Source organism: Leopardus geoffroyi, chromosome B3 (genome assembly GCF_018350155.1).
Source record: "Leopardus geoffroyi isolate Oge1 chromosome B3, O.geoffroyi_Oge1_pat1.0, whole genome shotgun sequence".
NCBI lineage: Eukaryota > Metazoa > Chordata > Mammalia > Carnivora > Felidae > Leopardus > Leopardus geoffroyi.
In genome coordinates this window covers 74508302-74535541 of record NC_059337.1, presented here as the reverse complement: position 1 = coordinate 74535541, position 27240 = coordinate 74508302, and the positions used below count along the sequence as shown (strand labels likewise).

The 27240-nt window shown below is 58.2% G+C and overlaps 2 protein-coding genes across 15 annotated transcripts; both read right to left on the bottom strand.

Moving 5' to 3' along the window:
• Positions 1-1302: 1302 nt before the first annotated feature.
• CPNE6 (copine 6) lies at positions 1303-7893 on the bottom strand. The gene is made up of 17 exons (XM_045450485.1): positions 7765-7893; positions 6250-6421; positions 5653-5832; positions 5224-5298; positions 4985-5059; positions 4755-4838; positions 4574-4663; positions 4112-4216; positions 3799-3885; positions 3519-3578; positions 3121-3254; positions 2980-3034; positions 2835-2886; positions 2374-2507; positions 1987-2223; positions 1607-1781; positions 1303-1490 (listed from the first exon to the last, which is right to left on the bottom strand). The coding sequence occupies exons 2-16, from the start codon at positions 6415-6417 to the stop codon at positions 1644-1646; spliced, it is 1674 nt and encodes a 557-aa protein (XP_045306441.1). The 5' UTR covers positions 6418-6421; positions 7765-7893; the 3' UTR covers positions 1303-1490; positions 1607-1643.
• A 1791-nt stretch (positions 7894-9684) lies between these two features.
• Positions 9685-27235, bottom strand: CARMIL3 (capping protein regulator and myosin 1 linker 3). 14 transcript variants are annotated; one of them, XR_006704871.1, is made up of 41 exons: positions 26501-27235; positions 24900-24994; positions 24510-24560; positions 24348-24407; positions 24147-24262; positions 23834-23931; positions 23523-23593; positions 23351-23424; positions 23054-23129; positions 22882-22970; positions 22314-22408; positions 22000-22086; positions 21677-21786; positions 21463-21540; positions 21128-21235; positions 20842-20918; positions 20656-20760; positions 20492-20561; positions 19939-20020; positions 19725-19821; positions 19508-19562; positions 19255-19427; positions 18918-18986; positions 18611-18704; positions 18426-18524; positions 17878-18006; positions 17589-17702; positions 16985-17160; positions 16120-16207; positions 15844-15981; positions 15491-15554; positions 15141-15349; positions 14655-14758; positions 13686-14001; positions 13193-13321; positions 12459-12525; positions 12266-12355; positions 10650-10768; positions 10393-10566; positions 10117-10227; positions 9685-10003 (listed from the first exon to the last, which is right to left on the bottom strand). XR_006704871.1 is itself a non-coding variant. In XM_045450462.1 (41 exons), exons 1-41 carry the CDS (start codon positions 26538-26540, stop codon positions 9975-9977), a joined length of 4233 nt encoding a protein of 1410 aa, XP_045306418.1. In that variant the 5' UTR covers positions 26541-27235; the 3' UTR covers positions 9685-9974. The 14 variants fall into 14 exon arrangements, 12 of the variants coding, with proteins under 12 accessions (XP_045306418.1, XP_045306419.1, XP_045306421.1 ...); XR_006704870.1 differs by having other exon boundaries at positions 9685-10000; XM_045450462.1 differs by having other exon boundaries at positions 10386-10566.
• Positions 27236-27240: the final 5 nt, after the last annotated feature.

The following is a 27240-nucleotide window of genomic DNA, read 5'->3' as shown; positions in this document are numbered from 1 at the left end:
GAGGCTCCCATATGTCTCTCTTCCTTTCTGCCCCCTCTATCCACCCCCTCCCCAGCTGTCTCTTCCCATCACAGTTCTTGTTCTCTCCTCCCCCTCCTCTAGCCCAGCTCATCCCTCTTCCACTCAGGAGCCTGCAATAGGAGGCATCTCCTCCATCTCCCCCAGGATTTCTTTCTCTTCTCCTCTCCTTCTCTACCACTGGCCACCGGCCACCCTCTCTGGCTCTGGCTCCTCTATCTGAGTGGCTCACAGAGCCTCTCCTCCTTCATCTCCTTCCACATGCAATCATTGAAGAAAGAGGCTGGGGCAGGGAGGGTCCCTCCAGGGTCCCATCTCTTCTTCTCTTGCTCTGGATATCACCTGTGTCCTCGCCTGCTCTCTGGAGCTGCAGTCCAGACCCAACACCGCTCTTGCACACCTTCCTTAACTGGCTGGGTTCCTGCACAGCACACACATGGGCAGAAATGCCATTCACAGGCACCTACCCCCATACACGCAATCAGCCCACATAAGCATACACCTGAATCTCAAGATGAGGCTCACATGGATACACTTCACAGAAGCTGCACACTAGTGATTAAGAGTGTGGGCACAGATGGGTTTGGGCTCAAGTTCCAGGCCCACCAGTTCTTTGATGATGGGTGAATTTAAATGGAACGTCACTTGATTTGTGAGAGTGGGTACATTTAAAGCACGTAGCACAAAGTTTAGCACATGCCAAACAATAACGTTTTACTGCTGTTGTTAATGTTATTAAGAGTACCCAGCCTGACTTCCTGAACCATTACATTAAGACCACACTCGTGGACAGGCAGGGATGTGCAGTGCATGAGCACACACATTCGCACACCCAGGAAAACCAGGCTGCATAGACCTTAGATGCTCCCTTTATATTCATAATTCATTAACAGACCTGCTGCCCTCCTTCAGTCCCCGCCCAACACCCCTTCTCGGCCCGCCCCACAGCTGTGTGGGGGCTGGAGTTCAGCTCATGGGGGACTCAGCTGGGCTTCTCTGGAGGCAGCTGTAAGAGGGCATCAACCTGCCCCTTTGACACCCCCTTATTACCCACCCCCCCATCTCTGGTAATTAACCTTCATGGTGCTGGGCCCCCTGGGGTTGGGAGGTGAGGGTAAGGGCTCATCAGATCCCACTGGCACACAGTTGGGGTGAAACTGCTGAGATACCAAGCTGCTGGGGAGCTCTGGCTCAGATTTTGAAAGGTGCTGGTCCTCATTTCTTAATGGCGTGTATGGTTGGGTGGGTGTTGGGCATCTGAGACATGATGGATAGAGGCTGAGGTGCTAGGAGTGGTTCCCTTTATTAATGGCCAGAAAGTCAGGATCACTGAAGAAAGTCACAAGGCTGAGGGGTATGGGGCCTGGAGAGATAGAGCAGGGCTCACCACACACTTCCAGGACCTAGGGGGCACAGCCGGTCCAAGAGGGAGAGGCACTGGTCACTCGAATCACAAGGGTCAGGACAGGCACCTGGGACGGGGGGGGATAGTCATAAGCACCTTCCTCTACACAACATTGAGCCCAGATGGGCTCCACCAAACACCACCTTGCACCCCTGTCCACCCTTTTGGGCCCCCAGGACTCACTGAGAGGCTGAGGGAGTGTCGGTCCGGTAGGAGGCAGTCACGGGCTAGGGCTGGGGGTCGTGGCCGGTGTGCAAGGCCTGGGAGCCCCTGGGCTGATGCCCTGGCTGGCGTAGTACTCCACCACCTGCCTGGGCACCTCAGCCAGGACACACTTAGCAAGCGCAGAGGGTGCGGCCTGGGAGTAGGGGCGGGACGTGGTTGGGGGGGGGCAAAGATTGGGAGGGGAGAGGCCAGGCGAGGGGGCGGGGCTTCGGGGTGGCCAGTGGGCTCCATCCAGCCTCCCTCACAAGCCTTCAACCCGGTTTGGGAGGGGCTGGTCAGATTGGAGGGCCTGAGGAGCTGGGGAGTCCTTTGGCCAGTGGGGGGCACCAGGCACTCACATCCTTGAAGTCCCGGAAGGGCACGAACTGGACGATGTCGCGGGCCGCGGGCACCCCTCGGGGGCAGCGCAAGGTACCGTCGTCGCCATCCAGCAGCCGCATGTCTGAGAAGTCCGCATTGCCCACACCCACGATGATGATGGACATGGGCAGGCGGGAGGCGCGCACGATAGCTGTGCGTGTCTCGGCCATGTCACTCACCACGCCGTCGGTGAGCACCAGCAGCACCGAGTACTTCTGAAAGCAGACAGAAGGGAGGAAGGGTAGGCTCTGTGTGTAAGGGCTTTGGCACCCACCCCAAGCCCGGCCCTGGCCCTGGCCCTGGCCCCAGGCCCACCAGAGGACACCCAGTGGGGCAGTGCCTGGTTGCCTGCTTCGTCTCCTCACCGTGGCTTGGCCGGTGCTCTGCTCTCGCTGAGCTGGCTCCGCCACGCGGTTGATGATGGGGGCCACGTTGGTGGGGCCATAGAGCTGGATCTGGGGTAGGCACCGTCGGTAGGAGGCGATGACCCCCGAGATCTCTGTAGGTCAGGAGGTGAGGCCAGCAGAGATTAGCAGGGAGCCCTTCTTGACACCCCTTCCAACCAAGGAGGTCCTTCCCTATCTCAGGACTGCCTGGCCCCTTAAGTTCCTCACTAAGCAGGAGAGTTGGATGGTCCAGGCTCTGGGAGAGGAGGGTGGGCAGATGCTGGGTCAGGAGCTGGGAGTCCCAAATGAAGACAGGAGCTGAGTGGGCCAAAGGGCAGGGGGCCGGCCCATGAGGATGGAATCTATCCCCCTGCATGGGGTGTATCAGCTGTGTACGGTGTATGGGGGAGGCGGGGCTGGTGAAAATCTCCCCTCTTTACCTTCACATTCAGGGTTTTCCGGGTCAAAGTTGATAGCAAAGTCATGGGACACCTGTGAGGGTAAGGTGAGGGCAGCGAGAAGATGTCCTTTCCTTCCTTTCTGACTCTCCCACCAAATCCTCCCTTCCTCTCAAACCCAGCCTACCTCGAAGTTGGGGGGGATTCGAGCCCCAAAGCCAAATGCTGGAAACCGTTTATCACTGGGGAGAAGAAAAGCCGGGGGGGGGGCATTAGGCAAGGCCTCTGTGCCCATCACCCCCCTCCCCTGCCTCCCCCCGCCTCCTACCTGTCGTAGTCTTGGCAGATGCCTCCCACTGCACGCAGGGCTTGCAGGTAGTGGTTGGGCTGGCGGGGGCTGAGGCAGTGTAGGGACTGACTGCTCCTTGGGTCCCCGTTGGAGGCCGTGAAGTCGATGGCCACCTAGTGGAGGTGGAAAAGGGTCTCAGTGCATCTATGAGAGCTAACAGAGGCTAGCCCAGAGCTAAGGTCTATAGGGGAGGACCCAGGTAAGTCCAGTCAAGCCCACAGGTAGCTTCATCATGGAGTGGGGTGAGGAGTACAGGATGACAATGCTAAGGCTCATGAGCGGCCCCAGCAGGGGCAGTGGGGATTTGGGGCTCTTTCTGTTCATGACGTGCTTAGCCCCTTCCTCTTGCCTGTGTCCCCCGTCCCCTGGGTCTTTACCGTGAAGCTGATCTGGCAGCCGCCCATGATATAATCCAGGAAGGTGTGCACCTTCTCCACCTAGCAGGAGAGGGAAGAGGTAAAGTAGCAGGATGGTCCTTTGAGGAGGGAGCTGAGGGGGGCAGGCTTCTGTGGGGAAAGTGGAAGGGACAAAAGTGTTTGAGGTTGAAGTTCCCAGTGGGATAGGGCAAGCCTTCTCAGTTCCCAGAGGAGGAGACACTGGTCTTTGAAAAAAGGATTGAATCTGAGCAGCCAGCTTGAGGCAGGCACCGGAATTTACCGTGCACTGGGCCAGTACCACGGTCCCCGAGCTCTTGTAGTTCTTCTTCTTGTCTCGGTACTTGGGGTTGATACAGTCCCACTGCATCTAGATCCCACACACCCCACAAATCTACAGTCACAATTCCATCAGGCAACCCCTGGTCTCCCTTCTAGAAGAGCCTCCCAGAGCAAGACCCCCATGGCTCAGTCCTTAGACCGAGCCTGGGAACTTTCCACCCCCTCGTCCTATTGCATGTAATGGGCTCTTCAGCACCCTGAGAATTCTCCCAGGGATCTGGGTGGGATTGTGGGAGCTAGGGTCTTTGTTGTACCTCCTGCCCAGGGTTTGCCGTTCCTTCCTGCATCTCCTGGAATGTGCTGGTGAACTCGCCGATGAAGTCATGCTTCCCGCTCGAGTCATAGTCATACACCAGGAACTGAGAAGGCAAGGAGGGGAGGCGAGAGGGTCAGGGTTGCTTTGCAATGGTTCCTGGGGGCAGGGGATGGACTTAGGGAGGTAGGGGGCTAATAGTCCCTAGGCCCAAACAGATGTCCTTAAGCTGCCTAAAGAGGCTACCTGCTGAACTTTATTCTTTGGCTCAATCTGGCAGGGACTTTGGCCTTGATAAAAGGCACACATTGTAGGAACACTGAACTGTGACTGGGTCTTTACCCCACAGTGGGAACGGCTTATCACATGAGGGAGGGGAAGGGGCTTGACACACTCAGGAGGAATGTCTCAGACAGAGGCTAGATGCTCCAATAGGCTGCCCTTGCTTGGTGGGGGGCCTCACCTTGAGAGGCCGGTGGACATCACAGCTGCATAGGGAGTGCAGGGACAGGCGGAATGGCTCCCAGCTGGGATTCAGGTTGTTCTTCACCACCTTGGAGAGGCACCCGAGAGCTGGTCACCTCCTCTCTAGGTTTCCCTGCTCTGCTCTTCCTCCCTCCTTCCCCACAGCTCCAGGCACCAACCTCCGTCCTCCAGACGAGCTGGTCACTCTGGTCCCCATTGGTCTTATAGATCTCCATGAAAGGGTCAGATTTGCTGAACAGATCCTGAACAGAGGAAAGGACCCATGGGCCTGATGAGGTCTGCAAGGGGAGGCAGCTAACACTGAGTAGGGAGCAGCACTGATTTATCTTGAGTGGGGGCCTTGGCTCTCTAACAGGGAAGATGGGGGCCTGGACCCTGGGTTTCCAACCTTGTTGTCCAGCTTGTGGGCTCTGAAGGTGAGTTGCACATAGTCATTGGTGCCAGATACCTCCTCAGCCACAATCTGCAAAGGGGAAACAAGTGCAGGACTCCCCCCTACCACACAAAGGGCCACCTTATGCCCTTTCCCTTAGGTGGAAGCCAGTCCTGGGCATGATGTTACCATGGATGTCCATGCAGGGGCATTGAATGCTGTGCCCAAGGGTCAGTATAGGTGACCTTGCCTACCGTGATGGTGGACTTGCCCGCAGTCTTCCCATTCTTCAGCAGCAATGGCTTAGTGACCTTGGTTTGTGACACAATCTGGAGATGAAGGTAGAGGGAGATCCAGCTGTGACCCGCCCCCCCCCCCCCCCTGCTTTGGCCAGGGAACAAGGGACAGGGTAAAAATATCCTTAGAGTGCTCACAGGGGCTATACTTGGGCTAGGGTTGGATGTAATTTCCACAGCAACATTAAGAGGTAGGCATACGACCCCCATTGTTTAGATGAGGAAACTAAGACTCAGAGAGGTTAAACATCTTGCCCAAGGCTGCACAGCCAGTGAATGGTGGAATGGGGTCCAAGCCCAGACTGAACTAGCTCCAGAGCTTATTCTCTGTTATTTTGGCTTTCAGAGGCAGAAGCCGAAGGGGGTAGGGTGGATGAGAAGGCAAACCTGGCCCAAGGTGCATTCTGTAGAGCCGAGGAAGGTGTCATTGCGGGGGCTAGTGGCTCCATCCTCAGCGTCAAAGACGTGGAACTGCAGGGGCTGCTTCTCCTCAAAAAAGTACTCGAGGGCCAGCACCCGAGAGAAGACAGGGCTGGAGCAGGAGCGTAGCACCTCTGTGTGCTCCACCTGCGGCAGGGGGCAAGGGCCCTCTGGGAACCCAGGCTACTTTTCCCTGCCCTGGACCACCCTGCTCATGCCAGGTTTCCTCAGGCTCCTGTATCCCCAGGGACTAGCTCTTCCCTTGTTAGGCTGACCCCCGAGCTCAGGCTGCTGCCAGCCCACTGGACCGTCAGTCCTTTGAGGCTCTGAGAAGGCCTTTGGGAGCTGTGCCACAGCCGATCCCAGGACCCTGTAGGACTCTGTGGCTCTAAAATGGTTTGTGTTTGTAATGATGACCCACCTGTCTCCAAGGTTACCCCCACAGCCTAGAATAGGCCCCTCAGAGTCCTTACATTCTCCTGTGAGGCTTTCCTTGCCCCTTCCCAGCCCCTCCTCCTTCCCAGGCTAGGAGGTTAGTTAAGATAAAACCCAGCCCATTCTCACCTCCACCCACTGCTCATCAGAGTAGAGCTTGAGCAGCACGCAGGGGTGGGGCTTGGTGAGTGTGTCTCGGTCCAAGAGGCCATGGCAGGACACCCGCAGCTCCACCCGCGAGGCCCCCAGCGTCATGGCTGGGGGCTCAGGCACCCATCCCATCTCAGGGTCCGACATGTCACTGTGGGGACAGAGCAGATGGCCTGGACACTGGAAAGGGAACATCTGCCAAGGGAGGGGTCTGTCTTCTGGGAACCTGGGTCCCATGCCCCACCTTGTCCTGCTTCCTGAGGCCCTGGGATCTTATGGATCTCCTGCTTCCCCCCTACCCACCCCCACCCCTGCCCTCAGCTTAGCTTCCTTGGCTGGAGCTGTGGACAAGGAGGGCGGAGGACCTGAGCTTCCCACTCTTGCACAACCCTATGCCTCTGTCACCCCTGCTGACCTACTATGCATGGATGGGGTAGGAGAGGGCTTGGGGTATGGGGGGTTCCTGGCAGTCTTGGCTCCTAGGCCATCGATTGATCCATGCTTTCTGCTACCTCAGCACCTTCTGCTATTTCCCGACTGATGTTTGAGCCAGCACTGCACTCAGTCTTGGCACGAGGGAGCTGAACTGGGGCAAGGGGGTGGGGACATGGGTGGAGGAGCCCCTGGAAGTCTGAAGGGGATGGGCTGCAAGAATGGAGTCTGCAGTGGGCAGGAGGAGGCAGGTTGTAAGATGCCCTGCGGGGCTGTCCTTATCCACCTCCCCCTACTCATCTCCTGGGTGACTTACGGCAAGGGAGGGGTGGTGGGCTTGGGGAGTTAGAGACAGAGCCCTGTCCCCGCTGAGAGCTCCTCCAGGTTCCTGGCAGGGGCTCCCACTATGACAACTCCCGCTTCCCTCCCCACCTCCCCTGTTCTCACACTTCTTGGCAGCACTGGCACTGTCTCTTAGCGACAGGATTTTTGGGGAGCCACAACCCCCTCCATGCTGCCCGTGGGATGCACGCACGCCACCCTCCCCCAGCAGTGGTATCAAGCCTCGGGCAGCAGCAGGCAGGGGTATGCTGGCCCGAGTTCACGGCTGGTCAGTCCATCTATCTGTGTCTGTCCACATCTCAGGGTGAGGCTGTCTGATCCCATGTCGTGCTTCCCCCAAGCGAGTGTGCGTTGGTGTGTCTGAATGCCCCCACCCTGTGTGTCTGTGCCCTAGTCGTGTGTCTGTTTCCAGGAGGGTGTGCCAGTTCCCGTACCTCCCTCAGAACCGGGACCCTTCTCTGGCTGGGTTCCCCCCCTCCCCATAGCGCGTGCCTTTCTGGATATGTGAGGGAGGGTCTGGGTGGGCGGGTGGGGGTCTCTGCCTTCCTGCCACAAGTCTCCCAGTTCTTGTAGGGCCCCTGAGATGGGCAGGTGCATGTGGTGGTGAGGGGATCGGGCAGGACTGGAGAGCTCTCTGGGGGCTGGGGGGAGATGTTGTTACGGAGACTGGGCCAGGCTGGGCCAGGCTGGGGCTGGGCTAGGGAGGAAGGGGAGGCTCACCTGGGCTCTAGTCGGGGGGCTCCTCTCTCCGGCTCTCTGGCCCTGGCCCTGACTCCCTTGCTTCTCCAGCCGCTGGCGCCGGCTCCGGCTCCGGCTCTGCTGCTATTTATGGGGCCTGGATGGGGAGGGGTGGGGGGGCCGCAGCACCAGCTCCCCCCCGCACAGACCGGTTGGGAGGGAGAAGAGGGGAGGGGCAGGGCCACTGCCTGGGAGGGAGCCACAGAGCCGGGGGAGGAGGGCGGGCCGGGGGTGGCTCAGAGGCAGGACCCCCACAGACACAGTGACACACATCTTCCCCTTCACACCACACCCATGCACACATTGTGGCAGTGTGTGCACGCACACACATTCACACCAGGAGACGATGGAGACACACGCACCCACGGCTCGTGGGCTCACACGTATCCTGACACACACAGGCGCCAGCACCATAAACTCACTGTGACACCACGACAGTTACAGCCCTACGGATACACAGAAGGAAACACACCCAGTCTCAGCACTCTCCACATTGCGCTTGTGAAGGATATTCACAGTAACTCATAAAAGAACACTGGGCTATACTTGTCACACACACATACACTCATTCACACCAACCCAAATACAACAGAATGGAGATCTTCACGTGCTCCTTAAAAACCACCCCGTACCACGCTAAATCTCATAGCTTTGAGAATGAGGTCCAGTTCCCTCGCTGCTTTTCAACAGGGACACACAAGGAGATGCACACAATTGCTTAAGGACACACACAGTCTCCCATCCTGAGGCAGGGCTGCCACTAGGGACATGCGCTAAAGGACTGATTCCCGAAGCATCTTCTGGTGCTCACAATTCACCCCTCACCCCCCAAGATTCAACCGTGTGGTCACATCCTTGTGGGAGGGGCCATGTCACACACAGATCTTGAGGAAACAAGACGTTAGTCCTTCCCCAGTGACACCCGGGAAACTAGGCAATTCCCTGGGGAGCTGCATCCACACATGAGGACATTTGGGTACATGGTGACCTGGGATGAGTACACGAGAGGGTTCACCGGAACATCTTGACCCTCCATTCTCTAAGCTGCTCTAAGTTAATGGCCATTTGTTGAACATCTGCGTGCCAGGGGCTGGGGCTGAACAGGCAATCACCCGGCACAGGTGATTGAGACATAGGTCCTGCCCCTGGGGGAGGTGCATGTAGAAAGAACAGACAGACCCACAGACAGAGAGACGATGAGCTAATACATAAATGCACAATGAAATGTGACAGGTGCAATGTTCCAGACTTATTCAGGATGTGATGGATCACAGAGAGGGAGGGTTTAATTTTGATGAGTCAGGAGAAGGCAATCGGAAGGGCTTCCCAGAGGAAGAGGTTCCTGAATGGAGCCTCGAATGCTGAGGTAGTATTTGTTAGTACACCAATGGGAAACAATTGATTTAATCGTCCCTCACTGTGGACACTTCTGTTCCCTCGGGCCACTCTACCGTTGAGATTCTGACTATTGATGGTACCCCTAAGATAATGCAACATCATTTAATTCTGCCACTAGTGAGCCTGCCTGTGTGGAAACTTGCACACACACCACACAGCACGCTGCCCCTCAACCTTCTCTTGAACACCGGGACCTTCCAATCCCACCGCATGCCCCAGAGCTGGACACACACTGGTGCTGATTTGTGTCATTTTTGTCTCTCCTTCAGCCAGCTAGGCCCAGATCCTGCACATACACTCCCCCACCCCCCACTTAGGGACTTTTCAGTCCCCTCCCACTTAGCACGTCTTGGGCCCATCTCTCTCCTGTCAGAGCTCCATTCTCATCCCTGTGGAGTATTCCCTACTTTTCCCCACTGTGGCCAAGCACTGAGCACTGAGGGGGAGCAGATGGTGGGGGGTGGTGGCAGTGAATGGGGAAGACAGCAGAGACAAAGCAGGCAGTGATTTTGTTTTTTTTATTCTATACAAGGAGGGAGAGAGTCCCTGGGGATAGAGGGACAGATCTGCCCTTCCAGGAGAGGAGACGGCCCTGCCCCAAGCTCTGCCTCCCTCTCTCCAGGTTGCTCCCTCCCATCCTGTCCCCCACCTCCTGTTCCCAGGCCTCATCCTGCCATCCTGCCCCTGGGGGATGGGCTGGCAGAGGGGCCTGGAGGTGTGGGGGGTGGGTGGGGGTCTGAGTCCTTGTGAGGCACATGTTGAGAGGAGGGCTGGGCAGGGTGCTGTAGCGGCTGTCAGTCTGTTCCTGGCTCACTGGTTCCTGCTGGGGACAAATCCAGGGAGTCCTGTTTCCTAGGCAGGGAGAGCCAGCCTCTCGGTGTGGGCTATACCATATCTGGCAGAGGGGGACTGCCCTTTTGCCCACCCCACTGGCACCTGTGGGGTCAGGGGGCTGCCTTCTGTCAGGCTCCAGCTTGTCACAGGACTGTGCCCGCCGCGTCCTCTTGGGCTTCAGGGGGGCAGTCCGGCGGCCTGGATCTGGGGGCCCTGAAATGACAGTCAAGGTGGGCCTGGCACATGAGTAGGGCTCATAGGCTGGGTGCTCATCCAAGCTGTGACTCATTCCAAGCCCGGGAGGGGTCCTGAGGTGGGCAATGAGGTCCCAGAGGCACCCCAAGCACCCCGCCCCGAGCCAGGTGGTAGACCTTGGACCTCGGTCTCCTCTTGATCCTGCTGTGAGCCCAGCCTCAGCCGGGGTTTGTTCATTCCTAGGACTGCACCCCCAGCCTCAGCCTCCTCCCTGCCCCCTGGCTCCTGGGGGGGCCGGCGGCCCCGGGGCACAGCCACTGGCTTGGGGGGCCGTGAAGCTAAAGGGGGGTCCTGCAGCTGGCAAAAGAAGGAAAAGACTGGGTCAGTTAGTCCCTTCACCTCATCCAAGGGCCCTTCCCCTCCGCCTTGCTGGCCCTCACCTTGGCATTCCTAGTGGGAACGGTCCTCTCTGGGAATTGGGCCCCCTCCTTTTCCTCCTCCCCGTCCTGAGAGGCTGGGCTGGGGCTCTGGCAGCTGTGGTTGGGGGCACTCTCCTCAGCTGGGGGATGGGAAGAGAGGAGAAGCTGTAGGAAAAGGCATTCTTGCATAGCTCTCCCTGAACTTCTTCCTTATTAAGCCCTGGAGGCCAGGACTTCTCCCCTCCAAGCCCATTTGCTCCTCTGCCTCTGCCCTGGATGTCCCCTTCTGCTCTAAGTGTTTCTGTCTCCTTGGTATGGTCTCCAGGATTGTCCTGAGCCCATCACCTTTGGAGGGGGCCCTGGTGTGGCTGTTCCTCTTGAAGGGCAGGGCTTGAGCCCATGCCTGCTGGGGCAGAGCCAGGGTACAGGGACTGCTGGGTCCACAGGCATGGCTGCCCATCCAAGGCCGCAGTGCCCCGAGGCCCTGCCAAGGCTGCAGCCTGGCATTCCCAGGACTCTGCCAGTCTGATTTAGATGGTGAGAGCCTTGGGGAGAGATGCCCTGGCACCCTCCCACCGCTGCCTCTGTGGCTTCATGCAATCTGAGCCTGAGGGTGCACTACCTGGAAGGTGTTGTCTGTGTGTGTATCTGTGAGGTGTGAGTAAGAGGGACCTGGAGGGTGCTGGTGGTAGGTGTGTGCCCAGTGGAGCATCTGACTATTGTGCTTTCCTAAATGAAGGATGGAGCCTCGCTTTAGGTGTTTTAACTAGTCTGTGAGTGGGATGCGATGATCATCAAAGATGCCTTCAGTGCTGGGATGGCCTTGGAGGATTGGCCAGGGGCACGGACTCTGCACCATGCCCTTGTGCCCCAGCCTTGGGATGGGAGGGGGTGGGTGAGTAAGTGTCTGCCTCTATGGGGAGATTTGTCCACGTCAGTGTTGTCGGAGGGTTGTGTTCCAGGCCTGTGGGCAAGTGAGTTGATGCTGAGCTGACCAGCTTTCCTTTAGAGGCTCCTTAAGTGCTCTGATCCCAGCAGAAAGAAAGCATCCTACCACAATTCATTTACTCCTCCAGAGTTCTGAAGCCAGAAGGTAAATGACTTGCTTAAGGTCAACACTGCTGGTGGTGGTTGAACCGGGACCAACATCCAGGGTTTCTGACCCCCAAGGCATGGCTCTTGCCCTTTTCTTGTGGCACATTTCTGAGTGAACTGTGGATGGCTTGGCGAGCTACTTTTGGAGGAGACTGGAATGTTCGAGGTGGGTCTGGCATGGCTGGTACTTGCTCACCCTGTTTCCCAGCTGAGGTGCAGAGAGAGACCTTCTTTATAGAGGTGCCACTCTGCTGACCGTGGCCAGAGGTGGCCCCTGCTCTACGGAATTCCCTGGAACCATCCACAAAGTGTTCTTCCTTTCTGCTAATCCTGGCAAAGCCACTTTTGTTCTGTAAGATCTTTCTTTGCATTGGGTTGTTCCTTTCCTTTGGATGAGGCTTTGTAAATATCCTCAAAACATTTTTACTGTGGTGACTTCCTGACTGCCCCACCTTGGCTGTTAACATGGGGGCTGTGGCTTCTGGTTCTTTGGACACACCCTGGGCCTTCAGTGCTGCTGCCTGAGAAGAGGCGTTCCATACCTATGTGCCATGTGGCTTCTGCTCGGCGCATGGCGCTGAAGCTTGGCTTGGTACTTTGGGGTGGTGGTGGGGGCTTCCAGGCTCCCGGCCCTGGGGTGCAGGGAGGAGATGAGAAAGGGGGAAGGGGAAAGGCGAATTAGAAGGGGCCCCTGAGAGAGGGGTCAAGAGAAGGAAGTGAGGGGGACTGTCTCACCTGCATCGTCTGAAGAGCGCCGTTTCTGCCAAGCCTGGACACTGCCCTCCAGGTCTGGGCCTGTACCCTGAAAGGATAGCTGAGTCAGGTCATAAGAAAAGTCCCCTCTACATGGGGACTGCAGTTAACAAGGGGCTTCTGCTCTAGCATCTCATGCCATTCTCATGGCATTAGTCCCTGGACACTTGGACCCTTATCCCCCAAAAGTCACACCCCTACCACCCTAGGGGGTGTAAGAAACGGCTTACACGAATGAGCATGTTGTCATTTTAGCAGTTATGTGTTTATTTTATGTGTGGTAGAAAAAAAAAAACATGACTAGTACAATATGTCCATGATTTAAAAAATGATAATGCTTAGGACCAGACTAAGTTAAAAGGGTGAGTTGATTTAAATAAAAATATGTGAATAATAATCCAGGTGGTATGTGGGGAAGGGGAAAATCAGTCATAAAGGTGATAAAGGTGATAATCTAGTCACCAAACTTTCAGAAACAGAACTCTAGAGGTAAGTATTTTTACAACTGCCCATTTTCCAGGGAGGTAGAGGCTCCGGGAGGCTAAATGACCTCCTCAGCCTTTCACGGCAGGTGAGTGTGTGGAATGAGCAGACTTGCAGCTAACACCTTCTAACACCAGAGAATCACTCTCTCCACTGGCCCAAGCAGGGACAGGGCACAGAAGGGAGGCAGACAGGGATCCATAGAAACATTTGGGTGCCTGGGCTCCCCTCACCTCTCGTTTCCCGTCGAAGCTCCAACCCTTGGCTCTTCCCAACCCAGGAAGGGCAACACCATGGACCCTTGGCTGCTGTGCCGTCCCAGGGGCCAGGCCCCCCTCCCCTGGCTCCGCCCCCTCAGTGCCCTGGAACAAGGCCGTGGGTTTATAAGCAGTTCCTGATGGAGAAGGGGCTCCATAGGCTGCAAGAGAGTGAGGGAGGGCCCCTACCCTTCTGAGACCCCAGCCCTGGGACTGCCCTGCCGCAACCCTCTGACCCTCCACCCCTCCTCTGAGGAGTCCTTCCTCTGTCCTTCTTTGCATGCAGCACTCCCAGCATGCTCTGGGTCACCAGGCTTAGATCACTCAAGGAGTGGGGCCATTGGGAAGACCAAAGTTCCCCAGAACCTCGAGTCCTGTCATTTTCCCATTAACTGCCTGGGACAGGGTAAGTGGGTGGGCTATGTGTGGAACAGCAACCAGGGAGGATACAGCACCTCACCTCACTTACCATCTTCCTGCGGAAGGAAGGCCCCCGGCCCCCCCCAAATCCAGGGAGGGGGCCGCTCTCCTCCTCTGGGCTCCAACAGGGGGAGGAATTATTGCCAAGGCTGGGGGGATCTGGGCTTGGGGGGCTCTCCTGAGTTGGGGGTGGGGGTGGGGGAGGAGGGAGGAGGAGCCCAGTGGTGGGGGACCCTGGTCCCCTATCCCCCTTGAAGCTCCGGGGCCGGCGAAAGTGAAACAGGCCTCTGCGTCTCTTCTTCTGGAGTGGAGGCAGTGGCGGCTCTGAGAGGCCCGGCCGCAGGGTCCGCAGAGTCCGGGGGTAGCTGAGCAGAGTTGGGGTGAGTTACTGACAAAGTCGCAGGCAGGTGCAAAATGCCAGATGTGGAGGTCACTCAGGGCCCAGGCTGGTGCTAGTGTTAGTCTAGCCCTAGGTCTAATAAGCCTCCAACTTTCCTTTCATCCAGTCTCTCCTGCTGCCCCGTAACCCTTTCCACTTAGGTCTCAGGAGACATGGCTTCCTCACCTTCTCCGTCATCCTCCTGCAGCCTCCTTCCCTCTGTCTCCCCAGCAACTCCTTCCTCCCAGGTACCCCCATCCCCCCATCCTTCTCTCAGCTTCTCCCAGTGACTCTGTTTCTTCTGGACAGGTGCTGGGGAGTCTGCAGGACTGTGACAGAGAATATACCCTCCAGGGCTCTTACCACTGTCATCCCATCCCAGTGCCTGTTGCGACCCCCCCCCCCCCAACCATCCCACCGTGGTGGTTCACCCTGGCCCCATGCTTCCCAGCTGTCCTGAGGAAAGTCAGAGAACATGGGAGTTAAGGGCTGAGTGGGGAAGGACGAGAACATGGGGGAAATGTTTCAGAGAGACTGGCTTTGGGACACTGCCATTGGAGAGGCCTCCATGACTGCTGGGAAGGAGCCCTTCAGGGCCTCTGGGCCTGCAGAAAATGGGACTGTGCCTAGGTGCCACACCTGGAGCTTTCATCCATGACCCTTCGGCTGAAAAAATCCTCCAGCCCCTCATCCAGGCGGGTGGCCATCCCATTCTCCTGTCGGGTCCCAGTTATTGGCACCTGCTGGGAGGAAAGTCCTGTAGGGTATCTCATCTGGAACAGGAAGTCCTCCCTACTCCCTCCATTCACTCAGGGCCTTCCCCTTTGGACTTGGACTTGCCTCTTGTTGGCCCCATGAAAATTTAGACTTCAGTCTGCCTGGGCATTTCCTAGGCATGGTGGCTCTTGGCTGTATCCCTCACCCAAATGGGAACTGCTACTGACTGGCAGACAGATTTCCTATCTGGGAAAACTGGCTAATCCCATCCTCTTTTCAGTGGCCTGCCTGGGCCCCTGCCTGATCCCCCAAGGCTGATGTCTCTAGCATTTTGGTCCTAAGGCTAGAACCCCTGGCTCTGGCATTGCTAAGTGGTGTTGGTCCTTTTGCAAGGACTTATGGACTCACACTGGGCCGACCAGGTCCTGGAGGTGTGGTCCTGGGGGGCCGAGGCCTGCCTTGTGTTTGATGCCTTAGTTTATAGCCATGAGTGGGCAGCTCAGATAGACCCTCCCAGGAGCCACTGCCTGTGGGCTGGCTGCTTCCGAGTCCTGAGAACCAGCCAGGGGGGATCCCCAGGCTCCCCAGCTGGCTTTCCATGTCCTGAGGGCTCCCACCTGTGGGCACAGCAGCATTAGAGGGAGTAGCAAGAGGCACAGGGAGAAAGCAGGCTGGAAAGACAATTAAAAAGAAAGGGGCCAGGGCTTGGGAAGGGTGTAGGGACCTGGAGGACATTAGAATTGAGGCTGGGGACTCACTAATGAAGGCGGATACTGGCCGGATCTTGCGGCAGCGTTTCTGCTTTTTGATGGCCATGGTGTCCTGCAGAAATGGAAACCAATGGTGGAGCCAAGTTGAAAGTCCCAGGAGCCTCATCTGAAGCCTCTTATTCCTCATAAAGCCTTCTCTTTAGAGCCCTTCCTGCCTCACTTTCTTTGGGTGGCTGAGGTATTGGGACAAGGGAAGAGGCTGGGCTGGATTGGGGCTGGGGGATGAGACCAGGCCCAGTGTCAGGGGAAAGTGGAGTCCAGAGAAATGGATGGGGACAGTGTTTTGCAGGTTCAGGGTCAGGACCTAGTTTAAGGTGGGGAGTGGGGGTTGGGGCACTCACGATGTTGGTCCCAAGTTCATCATCTGTGGTCTCCTCATGGTCATGGTTCCGGCCTCGGCCCCGGGAGGACGGATCCTGCCCTTGGCCTGGCCCCGATGGTGGATCTGATAGTGTCTTTAGCTGGGCCAGGTGCCGGGCCTGGGGAAGGACGGACGTGAACAGGTTCCCAAGGAAGCTGCTCACCTTCCGGGGCTTTGGGGGATGGTTGGTTGGGGGAGATGGGATGATGTGGGGTGGAGAGTGTGCCTGAGCCTGGCTGGGGTTCAGAAGCCTTACCAGGCTCTTGTGGGAGTGGTATAGCTCCTGCAGGATCTCGTCCACTATGGAGTTGGTCAAGTAGGTGACGACTGAGAGCTTTACTTCACTGTGGGCACAGGTGGGACTACTCAGTCATCCTGCTCCCTGGCCCCTAAGCCTTTCCCCAGGTGCCTAAGGGAGTGGGCAGCTGGCCTGGACATCCATGGAGGCACCTTAGGTCTCCCTTGTGTCTCCATAAAGGCATGCTCTGTCCCACCCACTGACACCCTGCATAGGTGTGTGTAGATCGGGAGGGTGGGCAAAGAGGAATTGAGGAGAAAGAGCAAAGGGGCTCTGGGCCAGGCTCCTGGAGTTCCAGTGGAACAGAGCTGGGTAAATTGGGGTGCTGCGTGAACCCTGCTGGTCTCTGCTGGAAGCCCAGAAACTGGCTCTTCTTGAGCTGGCCACTTCATGGATATGAGTGATAATATTCCTTTGCTTTGGTGAGCAGTGGCACCTAGGATGAGAGAGCACTGGAGGGGAACATGAGAACTGAGTGAGGGCAGAGCATAGTCCAGGCACCCCTACTCACACGATTTTGTCCATGCCTCCGAGGAGGCTGTGCTTTGTTTCTGGGAGGCCATTCTTGGTGGATGTGTGTGGCTGAGTGTGTGTGTACACCTACATGTGCATTGCCAGGCTCCTAAACCCAGGCTCAGCACTTAGATTTCTAGGGCAAAGACCAGTTAGACCCTAAATAGCAAGGTTGCAGTTAGTTAAAGATTTATCCCTTGTAATGGAGATTATGCCATTCATTATTCATTGCTGTAGCTGGGCCCCAGGTTCCTAAGTGCTCTGGGACAAATCCAGCCCCTTCCCAGTGCCAACCCCCTCCACTTCTCACTCCAGCTTGTTCTGAATGTCCTGTCCTGCCTGCTCCAGCAGCGCCCCTCGGATGAAGTTCCGGGGCACAGTGACGCGCTCAGCCACATTGCTCAGCATCTTGTTGTGTCCCTCAGCCACTCGCATGGCCACAGGACATAACTCCTGCGTAAGGCTGACCATCGACTCCAGGATCACCTAGTATGGGGGGAGGGGAGGCCAGAGCCCCGGGGGGGGGGTGGGGGGCGGGGCGCAGGGTCAGGGCTGGCACCACACTGGAAGAGACTCTAGCCTGTCTATACCAGCCCCCCATGGTGAGACTAAGGGGCCCACCAACGTTCTGGGGCTGGTTACCAGCAGAGCCTGGGACATTCAGGCTTCCCCACATCCTGGTAAGTGTTCCTTCCATCCTGCCATATGGACAGGGGAGAGGTCAGAGTTCAGGGGTCAACGTGGAAGCTAGCAGAAAAAATCCAAGCCCTGTTTTCTAGCAAAGCCAGAAACATTGGGAGTGTGGATGGCTTCAACTCTGCCTTTCCTTCCTGTCCCCAGTAATTTCCCCATGCTGACCTCAGCCCTCAGCTTTGAGCCTTGGTCAACACTGGGCTTCTTCCCTCAGGACTTGCCTGCAATTCCTTGTCCACAGCCTTGGACACCTCACTGGCAACTGACTCCAGCCTCTGCCGTACAGGCCCGTCATTGGCCAGCACATGGCCCAGCTCATAGAGGCTGGGAAACAGCTGCAGAAGGAAAGGGCTATCATCAGAAGGTCAGAATCGGGCCTGACCAGGTCCTTGGGGGCCCTGGGCTGGGAGGACAGATGCATGGGTCAGGGCGCGGATACTCCTGGGGTAGTGTGGCCGGCCTTCCTGGGCTCTCGGACTGCGAAGGAGGGTGGGGCTGCGGAGGGCTCACCGCCCGTGAGTTTTTGGCGTCCTTGATCAGGTCCCGAGCATAAAGCAGCTCATCCTGCACAGGCTCCAGGGGGCACAGCCTCAGGGCCCGAACCTCCTCCTGCACCCGGCCACACAGCCGCTGCAGCATCTGGAGCACAGCCGGCAGAAGTGTCAGCGGGGGGGATCCTCGCACCCTCATCTTCCCAGGTGGGACCCCAGGCATCCCATTTCTGGGTCCCCTTGGGCAGTGCTCCTGGTGCTGGCACTGATGGGGTAGTAGTGGTGTCTCTGGATGGCCTGTTCTCTCTTCTTGGGATGCCCTTGAATGCTCAGGGGAGTTCCTGCGGTCCCAGGGACTCCTGGTCTGGGGCCCCCCACACGTTCTCTCATGTTTAAGCCATACTCTGAATGTCCCGTCTTTTGCTCTCCCATGCATTCAGTCCAGTTGTGGACACCACAAAATGCCTCTTTCATGCCCCCACCCTTGTGTGTGCACCCTCTATCACATCACACCTGAGCCCTGTGTGCCCCATGCATGCCCCACGTGTCCCAGAGGGAAACGTTTACTTGCTCGGCGCTGCTGGTCACCAGGCCCTGCTGCAGCCTGAAGGCCTGCTCCTGAGGGCATGTCTGGGAGTGGTTGTTCCTCACCAAGCACCACTGGATCTGGAGACGATGGGGTGGGAGGGGTCAGGGCCTGGGATATGGGCTGGCCCCTGCCCCTTTCTGTTCCACCCTGCCGAGGCCTCTACCTTCTGCCAGACATCCTCGGTGCGCTCCGGGGCGCTGCGGTAGGCTTGGGAGATGTCACTCACGGGGAAGGACATGAAGCGCAGTGTGTGGTTGCTGTAAGGCACAGTGACACAGCTGGGTTAGGGAAAGGTAGGGAGAGGCCCTTGCTTTCCATACTCTCCTTGCTAACCGTTTCCGTCACCCGGGCCTTTCCTAACATATCTCTGCAAACAAGTTGAGTGAACCAGGGTGGGGCTAATGTAGCAGGCTTGGCCCAGGCCCAGGGAGGCTGGGGCTGGGGTCAGGGCAGAGCTCTGGTCCACTCACCTCTCCAGGGCCCTTGCGATGTCCAGAAAGCCCAGGGCAGATGTGTTGTTGCGATCCCATAGGATGGTTCTAGGGAGACAGTGAACAGTAGCTGGTTACCCCTCCCTCTGGGTCCTTTTTAGGGGTAGGCACGCACCCCCTTCTGGAGTCCTCCCTCCTTTCCTGGGTAATGAGGCTGACTCCAAGATGGTTCTGGGCCTGAAGGTGTTCTGGAAGCTGGGCTACAGAGCAACACAGCAAGCAGGACGCGTGCGTGCGTGCGTGCGTGCATGTGCGTGCGTGTGTGTGTGGAGGGGGTACTGGGACTCCAGGTCAGAGATCAAGGTGTGCACCGTACCTGAGGGAGGAGTTTATCTGCAGGGCCTTAGACAGCATCTTGGCCCCGATGTCCTCCATGCCATTGCCACTCAGATCCACCTTAGCCAGGCAGGTGTTGCTGCCCAGGGCATTGATGAGGATGCTGGTGCGGAGCTTCAGCCTTGAGTCCGCCACTGACAGTGACTGCAGGGACTATGTGGGCAAGAGTGGGGTTGAGCCCAGTCCCCGCAGCCCCTGCCACTGTGGATCCCTTCCCAAGCCCAGTCACTCACACAGTCCTCTTCTTGGATCAGTTGCACCAGCTTGTGGAGGATCTCCTCCAGGGTCCTGTGGGGAGTCAGGGCTCAGAGCAGGAGGGGAGGGGTTGGGGTCATGCTACTGGAGGAGCAGGAAGTGATTTGAGCAGGGAGGGGCCAGAGGTAACACAGTGAGCCAAAAGGATAGGTGGATGATGGAGTGAGGTCTGTGGGTATGGGGAGGGGACCTCACTTGGCCTTGACATTGAAGTTCTTGCCCAGGAACAGGTGCTTGAGGGACTTGTTCTTGCCAAGTGCGGGCACCAGTGTCAGGAGGTCCGAGTCGAACCCTGGCCAATAGATGGGAGAGGTCTGGCTTTGAGGCCTGAGGGCGGCAGGGGGTGAGGGGGCCGTGCTCCAGGCCCCTGGCCCCATTGGTCCCCAGGAATGGAAGTGTCCCTACTTACCATTGTCTGACAGATCCAGGCTGCCCACACAGGTGACAGCCCCCAGCTGCTCCTGCAAAGCCTGGGCTCCTGCTGAGCGGAGCTGCAGGGACAGGGTGAGGGTGGGGTGGGGAAGGCAGGGGTGGGGGCACCTTTAATGCTTAGAGATTAGTCACACCAGGACTCATGGCCATGCTAGGTCTCAGGTGTAAAATCAGGAGGCCCGTTCTCCACCAGATCCTTTCCTAGGGCTCTCTCCCTTCCTCCCTTTAGCCAGAAATATCTCCAGACTGCTGCTCCGGAGATAGCTCGCTCCTGCCCTCTGGTGGGAAAGTCTGGTATCTCCCACCCCAAAGCTTTCAGGGGGCATACTGGAGACTGAAAATGACCTCTGGAAAAGAGGGACACAGATGACACACTGAGAAGGGAAAGTGGAGGTTTGGTCGGGTCTGGGGGTCACAGAGGCGCAGCACAGAGGTAAGATGGAGCCAGGGTTTGATGAAGATTGGAGAAATGAACAGTGAGGCGACCGGGTGGGGGACCGGCAGTGGGCGTTAGGTGACCAAGGTCTCACCTCACAGCTGCTGAGGTCCAGGTGCAGATCACTGAGGTGACTGTTGAGGGAGAGGCCCTGGAGCAGTGCCCTGTGGGAGGAAGGTCAGCAGGCCCACCTCTACCCCTCACCCTCTTCTCTCATGATTCCCTCTTGGACGCCCCCCAACCCTGCACCCACCCGACCTGAGGGCCTCCAGGGGCAGCCTCGTGGCCGACAGGTTGACGTGGCTCAGTGTGTAGGCGCTGCTGAAGAACTGCTTGAAGGCCGGCGGGGCCTCTCGGCCCTTCCTGCAGAGACTCCCAGGGTCAGCAAGGGAGGGGGATGCCCATGGCTCACCCCATCCCTCCTTGTGCCCTTTGTGCTCCCACCTGTGGGAGCAGCTGTTGCGCGCCAGGTTGAGGTAGGTTAGGTGGGAGCAGCAGCCATGGAGCAGGGCTCCCAGAAGCTGTGGGGAAAGACATGGTGGGTCTCACATGGGCTGGGAGGGGCTGGCAAGGACTCCTCCCTCCCCATCAAAGTCCTGGCTCTTCACCCTTGGCAGTCAGTGTGATCCCTTCTATGAATGCCCACTTCGCCTCTTAATGCCTCAGTTTCCACTCTGTGGAAAGTGGGTCTACTCCCTGCTTGACCCCCAGGGGTGGCGGAGCGGCTCACAGGCAGTGAATGTGTAAAGCCAGAGCGAGCCATTAGGGGCTCATAAGGTGCCTTGTTCAAGTCAGGGGAAGAATCCTTTCCTCTTGGTGGATTCAGCCAGGAGCACAGCTGGGGAACGGAGGGAGGGCTGGCTTTTAGGGACAGCCAGCACAACCTTGGGCAGTGACCGGGATAGCGTGCCCCACAGGTGTGAGCTGTGGGCTTTGCTTTATAATTCAGCTGAACTTGGAGTCATCCTGCCAGCTCTGTCCACTCAAGGCAGGGGCGATGAGACAGGGGCCACTCTGGCCTCCCTAAATCACTTCAGGCTGGTTCTCCCATCACCGACCCCTCACCAAGTCAATGGCGCAGTCGGTTCCTGCCAGGTCCAGGTGCACCAAAGCATTAGGCTGGGCCAGGAAACTGTAGAGGGCCTGGGAACAAGGACAGAGGGGCTGCCAGGGAAGAGGTGATAGAGCCCCACCACCCCCAAGCTATAGGGCAGAGACTCCCTGGTCCTGAAACCTGAGTGTGCTTCTGTGGGGCTTGAGCTAGGTTCCACGGACTCACATTGGCCTCATCTGTGGCGAGCAGCCCAGGGTTCTTGCTCAGGTCCAGGTATCGAAGGGAGCTGGCAAAGGCTGGGTTGGCCCCGAAGGTCTGGCCCAGTGCCTGGAGCCCTGAGCACAGCGGGCACTGGGCTGGGTTGGCCCCCATCCCCACCTCTTCCCCTTCCACACAACTCTTCCCCCCAGCCCCCAAGTGTGTCTCCTTTCCCTTCCTCAGATCCCCAGGATGCTGTGTGAATGGGTAGGTACACCTCTGGGACTCGAGGATCCAGAGGGTGCTGGAGGAGGTTAGAGGTCAGAGGTCAGGGGTCCTGGTGCAAGTACCTCGAGGGGAAATGGCAGTCTTGGCCAGGCACAGTTTGGTGAGGCCAGTGGGGAAGCAGAGGAGCTGTTGACTCAGACTGAGGAAACCTGGGAGTAGAGAGAGAAATGGGCCCAGTGAGAGGCTGGGCAGTGGGCATAGGTGGTGCAGAGTCAGAGTGGGGGCTTGAAGGGGGTACAGGCCCGGGGTCAAGGACAGCAGTATTGGGGCAAGGGCTGGCATCAGGCTGGAGAGTCCCTGTTTGGCCCCAGTTGGGCTCTGGGCTAGGGCAGGGGTCTATATTGTGGTGGGGGTAGGATTCAGGGCTGGGGCTCACCCTTGTCCTCGATGGGGTTGTGGGACAGAGTGAGGGCATGCAGCACACAGCTCCCGTTCTCCCCAAACACCCCGGCCAGCTTCTGGACAAAGTCCCTTCAGGGAAGGGGAGGAAGGATTTGTTTGTCCCAGCCCCGGACTTCCCCTCTTCCTCCACCTGCCTGCCTGGTTGGGGCTGCAAAGGTCAGAGGCCTCCATAGGTGGGGACGAGCTTGGGGCCTGCCAGGGAGCTTGTCATCACTATGAAGTACCTGGGAAGTTGTGCGGAAACAAAGCCTAGCCTTGGGTCCTTGAGATTAGAGCAGTCCACCCCATTGGGTAGTTGATGGGAGAGGATAGGGCATGGAGCATACTGGGAGAGGCCATGGAGCTGGGGGGCTAGGAGACTTAGGTCTGAGTCCCAGCTTGACCATTGACCTGCTTTGTGCCCTTGTTGGGCCTTAGTCTTTTTTTCTGTAAAGTAAAGAGCTGGAGGAGATAGCTTGGGGATCCGTATCATGCTCTGATGTTCTGGGACCCTAAGACTACATCACTGGGGCACCACTGCCCAGGGAGGAGGCTGGCCTCACGTCTTAAGCCCGGCATTGTCCAGCACCAGCTCTTCGAGGCTCCCCGACTTGCTCAGGGTATGTAGCACCTGTTCTAACACTTCAGAGCCCTGAGGACAGAGGAGGTTTTGTGATCAGGAGCCACAGAAGGCACTACTCTCCAGCCCCTCCTCCCACCCCTCGTAGTCCCTACCAGCCGCAGATCCTTGCAGTAGAGTTTGGTGAACCACTGGTTGTAGGCCAGGGCTGCCACCATTAGGGCCAAGTCTCTGTGGGGAGATTGAAGGGCCAGGAAAGTGGTGAGCCGGTGGTTGGGGCAGGAAAGAAGAGTTTGAGGATGGGGTGATGGACTGGGGAAAGTCTAGATGGGTAGAAGGCAAAGGGGGGTGGGGTTGGGGAGATAGAGTTGGGGCTGTAGGTAGGATCAGAAGAGGGAGCCTGGAGGCTGAGGCTGGAATGGGGGGATTGAGTCTCTGCTCCATCTGCTTACCGGCTTTCCAAGTGGCTGAAATCCAAAAGATTGAACTCCCGGTTATCCTCAGCATGATAGATGGTGTCCACATCCTTGGAGAGGTGGAACTGGCTCACACCTGCTCCCCTCCTCCCCCGCCCCCTCCCTCTGGGTCCCACCTGCCCACCTGCTGGGTCCCTGCCCAACGTACCCATTGCACCTCCTCACGGCAGTGCAGTCCATTGTAGTCACACAGGGCGGCATAGGTCTCGGAAAAGCCACCTGTGGGGCAGGATGTGAGCTGGTTCCATGAGGAGTAAGGGTGTGGAGAATAGGCTTGGAGTTCAAGGAAAGGTCAAGGTCATTTTATGTGGCCCGTGTCCTGGGTTCCTGCTATACCATGAACCTCTGAGGTCTAGGAGCTATGGAGTCCTCAGGGCAGACACAGCCCCATGCACAAAGGACTCTGGACAAGGGCAGGGTAGTTTAGGCCCCACTTCCGCCAAGTTTGCCCCTGCTCACCACAGACACTGTGAGTGGTCGATGTGGAAGTCTCAGAGTTAGGGGACGTGTCTCGGGGCCCTTCTGGGGTGTCAGCATTTCCACGACGGATTAGACACCTGGAAAATGACCAAATCCATCTCAGAGAGGGGTGTAAAGAAACTCTCCATTCTTCCCCTGTTATAGCTTCTGGGCCCCTAGGAAGAAGCAGCAGTGGGGACATAAGGGCTCTTGCTCTCGGTGTTCCAGGAGCCCAGGTCCAGGGGAAGGAGGGAAGGAGGAAGAAGTCTCTTTGTTGTCTAACCCTTTGAGAGACTCCTCCTTTGCCACTCACCCAGGGCCAGGGCAGACCTTGGAGAGGGCAGAGCTCACATGTCGTGTCACCTGGTCCACACTCTCAGCCGATGGGAGCCGCATGCTCACCAGGCCACGCTCTGTCTCCACTAGGATCTAGAGGAAAGGGAGCATCAGGGCGTTAGACATCAAGTCCGTCCTCCTGCTGGCCCAATAGTAGGGCCCAAGTTGGGGTCCTCACCTGGTTCTGACTGAGCGTATTGAAGGCGCGGATTTCTAGGACATTGAAGGAGCTCTCCACCTGTGGGAGGGGCATGGGGGTGCTCATCTTAAGGTAAGAGCCTGGCTGCCTGGCTCTGGAGGGAGTATGCCAGGTGTACTTCTGCTCCTCAGCCCAACTCACCTTGGCTGGGACTTTAAGGGGGAAGAGGTGGAGGCGCCAGGAGGTCAGGGCCTTCAGAGAGAGGAAAAGAACATCAGCAGCAAATGGCCGCTCCTGGGCCCTAGGCTACCTGCCCTCCTTCACCCCCCTCAGCCTGTGTGCAAGCCCTGTCAGCAGTGGCCCTCTGCTCCCGGTATCCTCCTTCTCTCTCATGCCCCACCCTGGGCTCCTGGACATCCACTCAGTCTAGCCTGCCCCTTCCCCAGGCTTGGTGTCCTCAGCTCTCCCCCCACCCCCACCCCCAGTCTCCCCTGCCTCCCAGGCTCCTTGCTCTCAGCAGCCCAGCTGCCCTTGATGACACCCCCTCAGCTGCTCCCCCTCCCCCCACTCGCTGAAGCCCAGTACCCTCACCAGAACTCGATCCTCAAACTTCTTGGGCTTCGTCTCCAGCTTCACCCGATGTTGTTGGAGCACAGCCCCTTGGCTTAAGCACCTCCTGATGCTGTCTGCAGGTGGGTGGGGGGCCTGCTCAGAGCTCCCCTTACCCTGGCCACCCCTACCTCCCCAGGGCTTTCCAGGGGTGGGGTCAGATGAGAGGAGAAATAAGCATAGAGAGAGCTTTCCTTCTTGGGTGGCTTTTCTCTTCCTATTAGAGAGGGAGGGGGGTGTGGAGAAAACTCTGGCTGCTGATGTCCCTGAGTCAGGGGACAGTTGCTGAGTGACACTGTCTGTGGGAGGGTGTGTCTTACACTTCTGAGGGTGTGAAGGATTTTTCCAACCCATGCACTCCAGCAGCCATCGACATATACATAGTGAGTCAGTGTGTGGGGGCGTGGGGGTGTCCCTCTGACTATATTCTAGGTGGTCTGGGTGTGAGTGTCTGCCTTTTACTATGCATTTGTGCACGCCTTCTGAAGATGCCAGGGAGCCTGTGTGTGGCATTGGTAGGACTGGATAGGTGAATGAGTATGCTGTGCTTGTAGTTGTGAAAGACAGCCCTGGTGTGGGGGTGGGGGTGGGAAGTGGGGGGTGAGAAAGAGTTAGTGTTTAAATGAGCCCAATACCCACTTCCTAGGAGAACCCATCCGGATATCCCAGTGTGTATATGTGTATGTGTGTGTGTGGTGGGGGTGCATTTTCTGTAAAGATGTGTGTACACATATCTGATTATTGTATTTATGTGTGTGTGTAGGTATGGGAAATTGCCATGGTGCAGCATGCCTCTGAGTATCCTTGAGCGTCCTGGTCTCTGTGTGGGCTAGCCTGTGCTCCTGCCTGGGGCGGGGGGCCAGTGAGGGTTGTGGTAGTGCTGGGTGGGGGGTGTGGTGTCAGGCCTTGGTTTGGGCTGAGTCTGAGAACCATGCAAACAGGAGAGACCTTGAGGTGTGAGTGTGAGTAGGGAGAAGGGGCAGGCTAAGACGGGGGCTGTGGGAGGCGAGCTGCAGAGACACTGCTCTTGGTTGTAGCTCCAATCCGGGCCCTCTTCCCTGACTCCCTTCTTTGCCCCACTGGCCTGGGAGCTGCCAGGCTGCCAAAGGGGCTTTCAGGGCCAGTTCCGGGGCGGGGCCGGGAGGAGGGAGGGTGCTGAGCCAAGAGGCGGTCAGGACCAGGGGCAGCTCCCATGGCCCGGCCGGGCGGACCGGGCCCCGCCCGGCGGGGAAACGGGGACTCTCTGGAGGGGAGACTGGACGTCTCGCCGAGGGATGGGCTAGGATCAATGAGAGTCAGCCCCACGGAGCGCCAGGGGACTGCACCTGTCACCGAAGATCGGGACGGGCGGCTCTGGGACTGGAAGGTCCTGACAGGGTGAGGCGAGGCGGGCAGCGGAGGATGCTCGGGGGACAGCGATGCCCCTAGCTAGGATGCAGGGGCAGGGGACCGCCTTGGAGCCGGAATGCATGGGGCGCGGGGAGGGCAGGAGGCAGCGGGGCTGGGGTGTACCGCGGGGAGGAACGCACTGGGTCTGGGATGCTCCCGGACGGGGCGTCCCGGAGACCACCGCAGCCTCGTACCTTGCAGCTCGCGGGTGAGCTCCGCGCTGGGCTTGGCCATGGCGGCCGCTGCTGCTGCCGTTGCTGCAGAGGAGCCGCCGCCGCCGGGGAGCCGCGGCACATGCTAGACCCGGCTCCGGCAGGGCCCCGGCGCTGAGCGCTGCAGCAGCCGCCGAGCCCGCTCCTGTCAGGGGCGGCTGCGCGAGCGCTCCTCCCCCCGCCTAGGAGCCCGGGTCTCCCGCCCCGCCCGGTGAGGTGTGGGATTGAGCATGCGCGCCGCGCCTCCCTTCCGCGTGAGACCCCGCGCGCGCTCGCGCCCACCCCTCCCGCCGGCTCCCGCGTGCGACGCCCTGTGCGTGTCGCCTGGAGCCTGGGCCATCTCCCGGGCGGGACTAGCGTCCACTTTCCGTGCCACCCACTCCTCGGGCACCGTGAGCAGAACCCATTTCTTTTGTTTGTGGGCCTGGGTACCCCTCCCCGGGTCATCCTTGCAATACCCCTCCCTTTTGCCCTACTGCTTGGGAAGCGTCCAGCTCCTACTTGCTGACTGGCAAGGAAACTCAGGGCCGAGGGCGATGCCAGGAGAGGTCCTGGCTAGATCTGGGGGTGTTCGTCCTTCCTCCAGCTTGCCCAGCCTCGGGGATCCCTGCAGCGTCTTTGGCACCATCCCCACGGGTGTGAGGCCGAGAGTATCACCCGGGAGTTCCCGTGCCACCTCCTTCCAGCTGGCAGTTCTGTAGACACATCCACCCCTGAGCATC

Excerpts from the sequence above, each read along its gene's own strand:
- CPNE6 (XM_045450485.1), bottom strand. The coding sequence starts at position 6,417 with ATGTCGGACCCTGAGATGGGATGGGTGCCTGAGCCCCCAGCCATGACG. Across the intron at positions 3,579-3,798 it reads TGGTACTGGCCCAGTGCACG|GTGGAGAAGGTGCACACCTT; the intron begins GTAAATTCCGGT and ends CTCTCCTGCTAG. Across the intron at positions 2,887-2,979 it reads GAATCCCCCCCAACTTCGAG|GTGTCCCATGACTTTGCTAT; the intron begins GTAGGCTGGGTT and ends TTACCCTCACAG.
- CARMIL3 (XM_045450462.1), bottom strand. The coding sequence starts at position 26,540 with ATGGCCAAGCCCAGCGCGGAGCTCACCCGCGAGCTGCAAG. Across the intron at positions 20,919-21,127 it reads GCTTTACACATTCACTGCCT|CTTCTGGGAGCCCTGCTCCA; the intron begins GTGAGCCGCTCC and ends CTTTCCCCACAG. Across the intron at positions 14,759-15,140 it reads CAGGACCTGGTCGGCCCAGT|CAGGTGCCAATAACTGGGAC; the intron begins GTGAGTCCATAA and ends CTTTCCTCCCAG.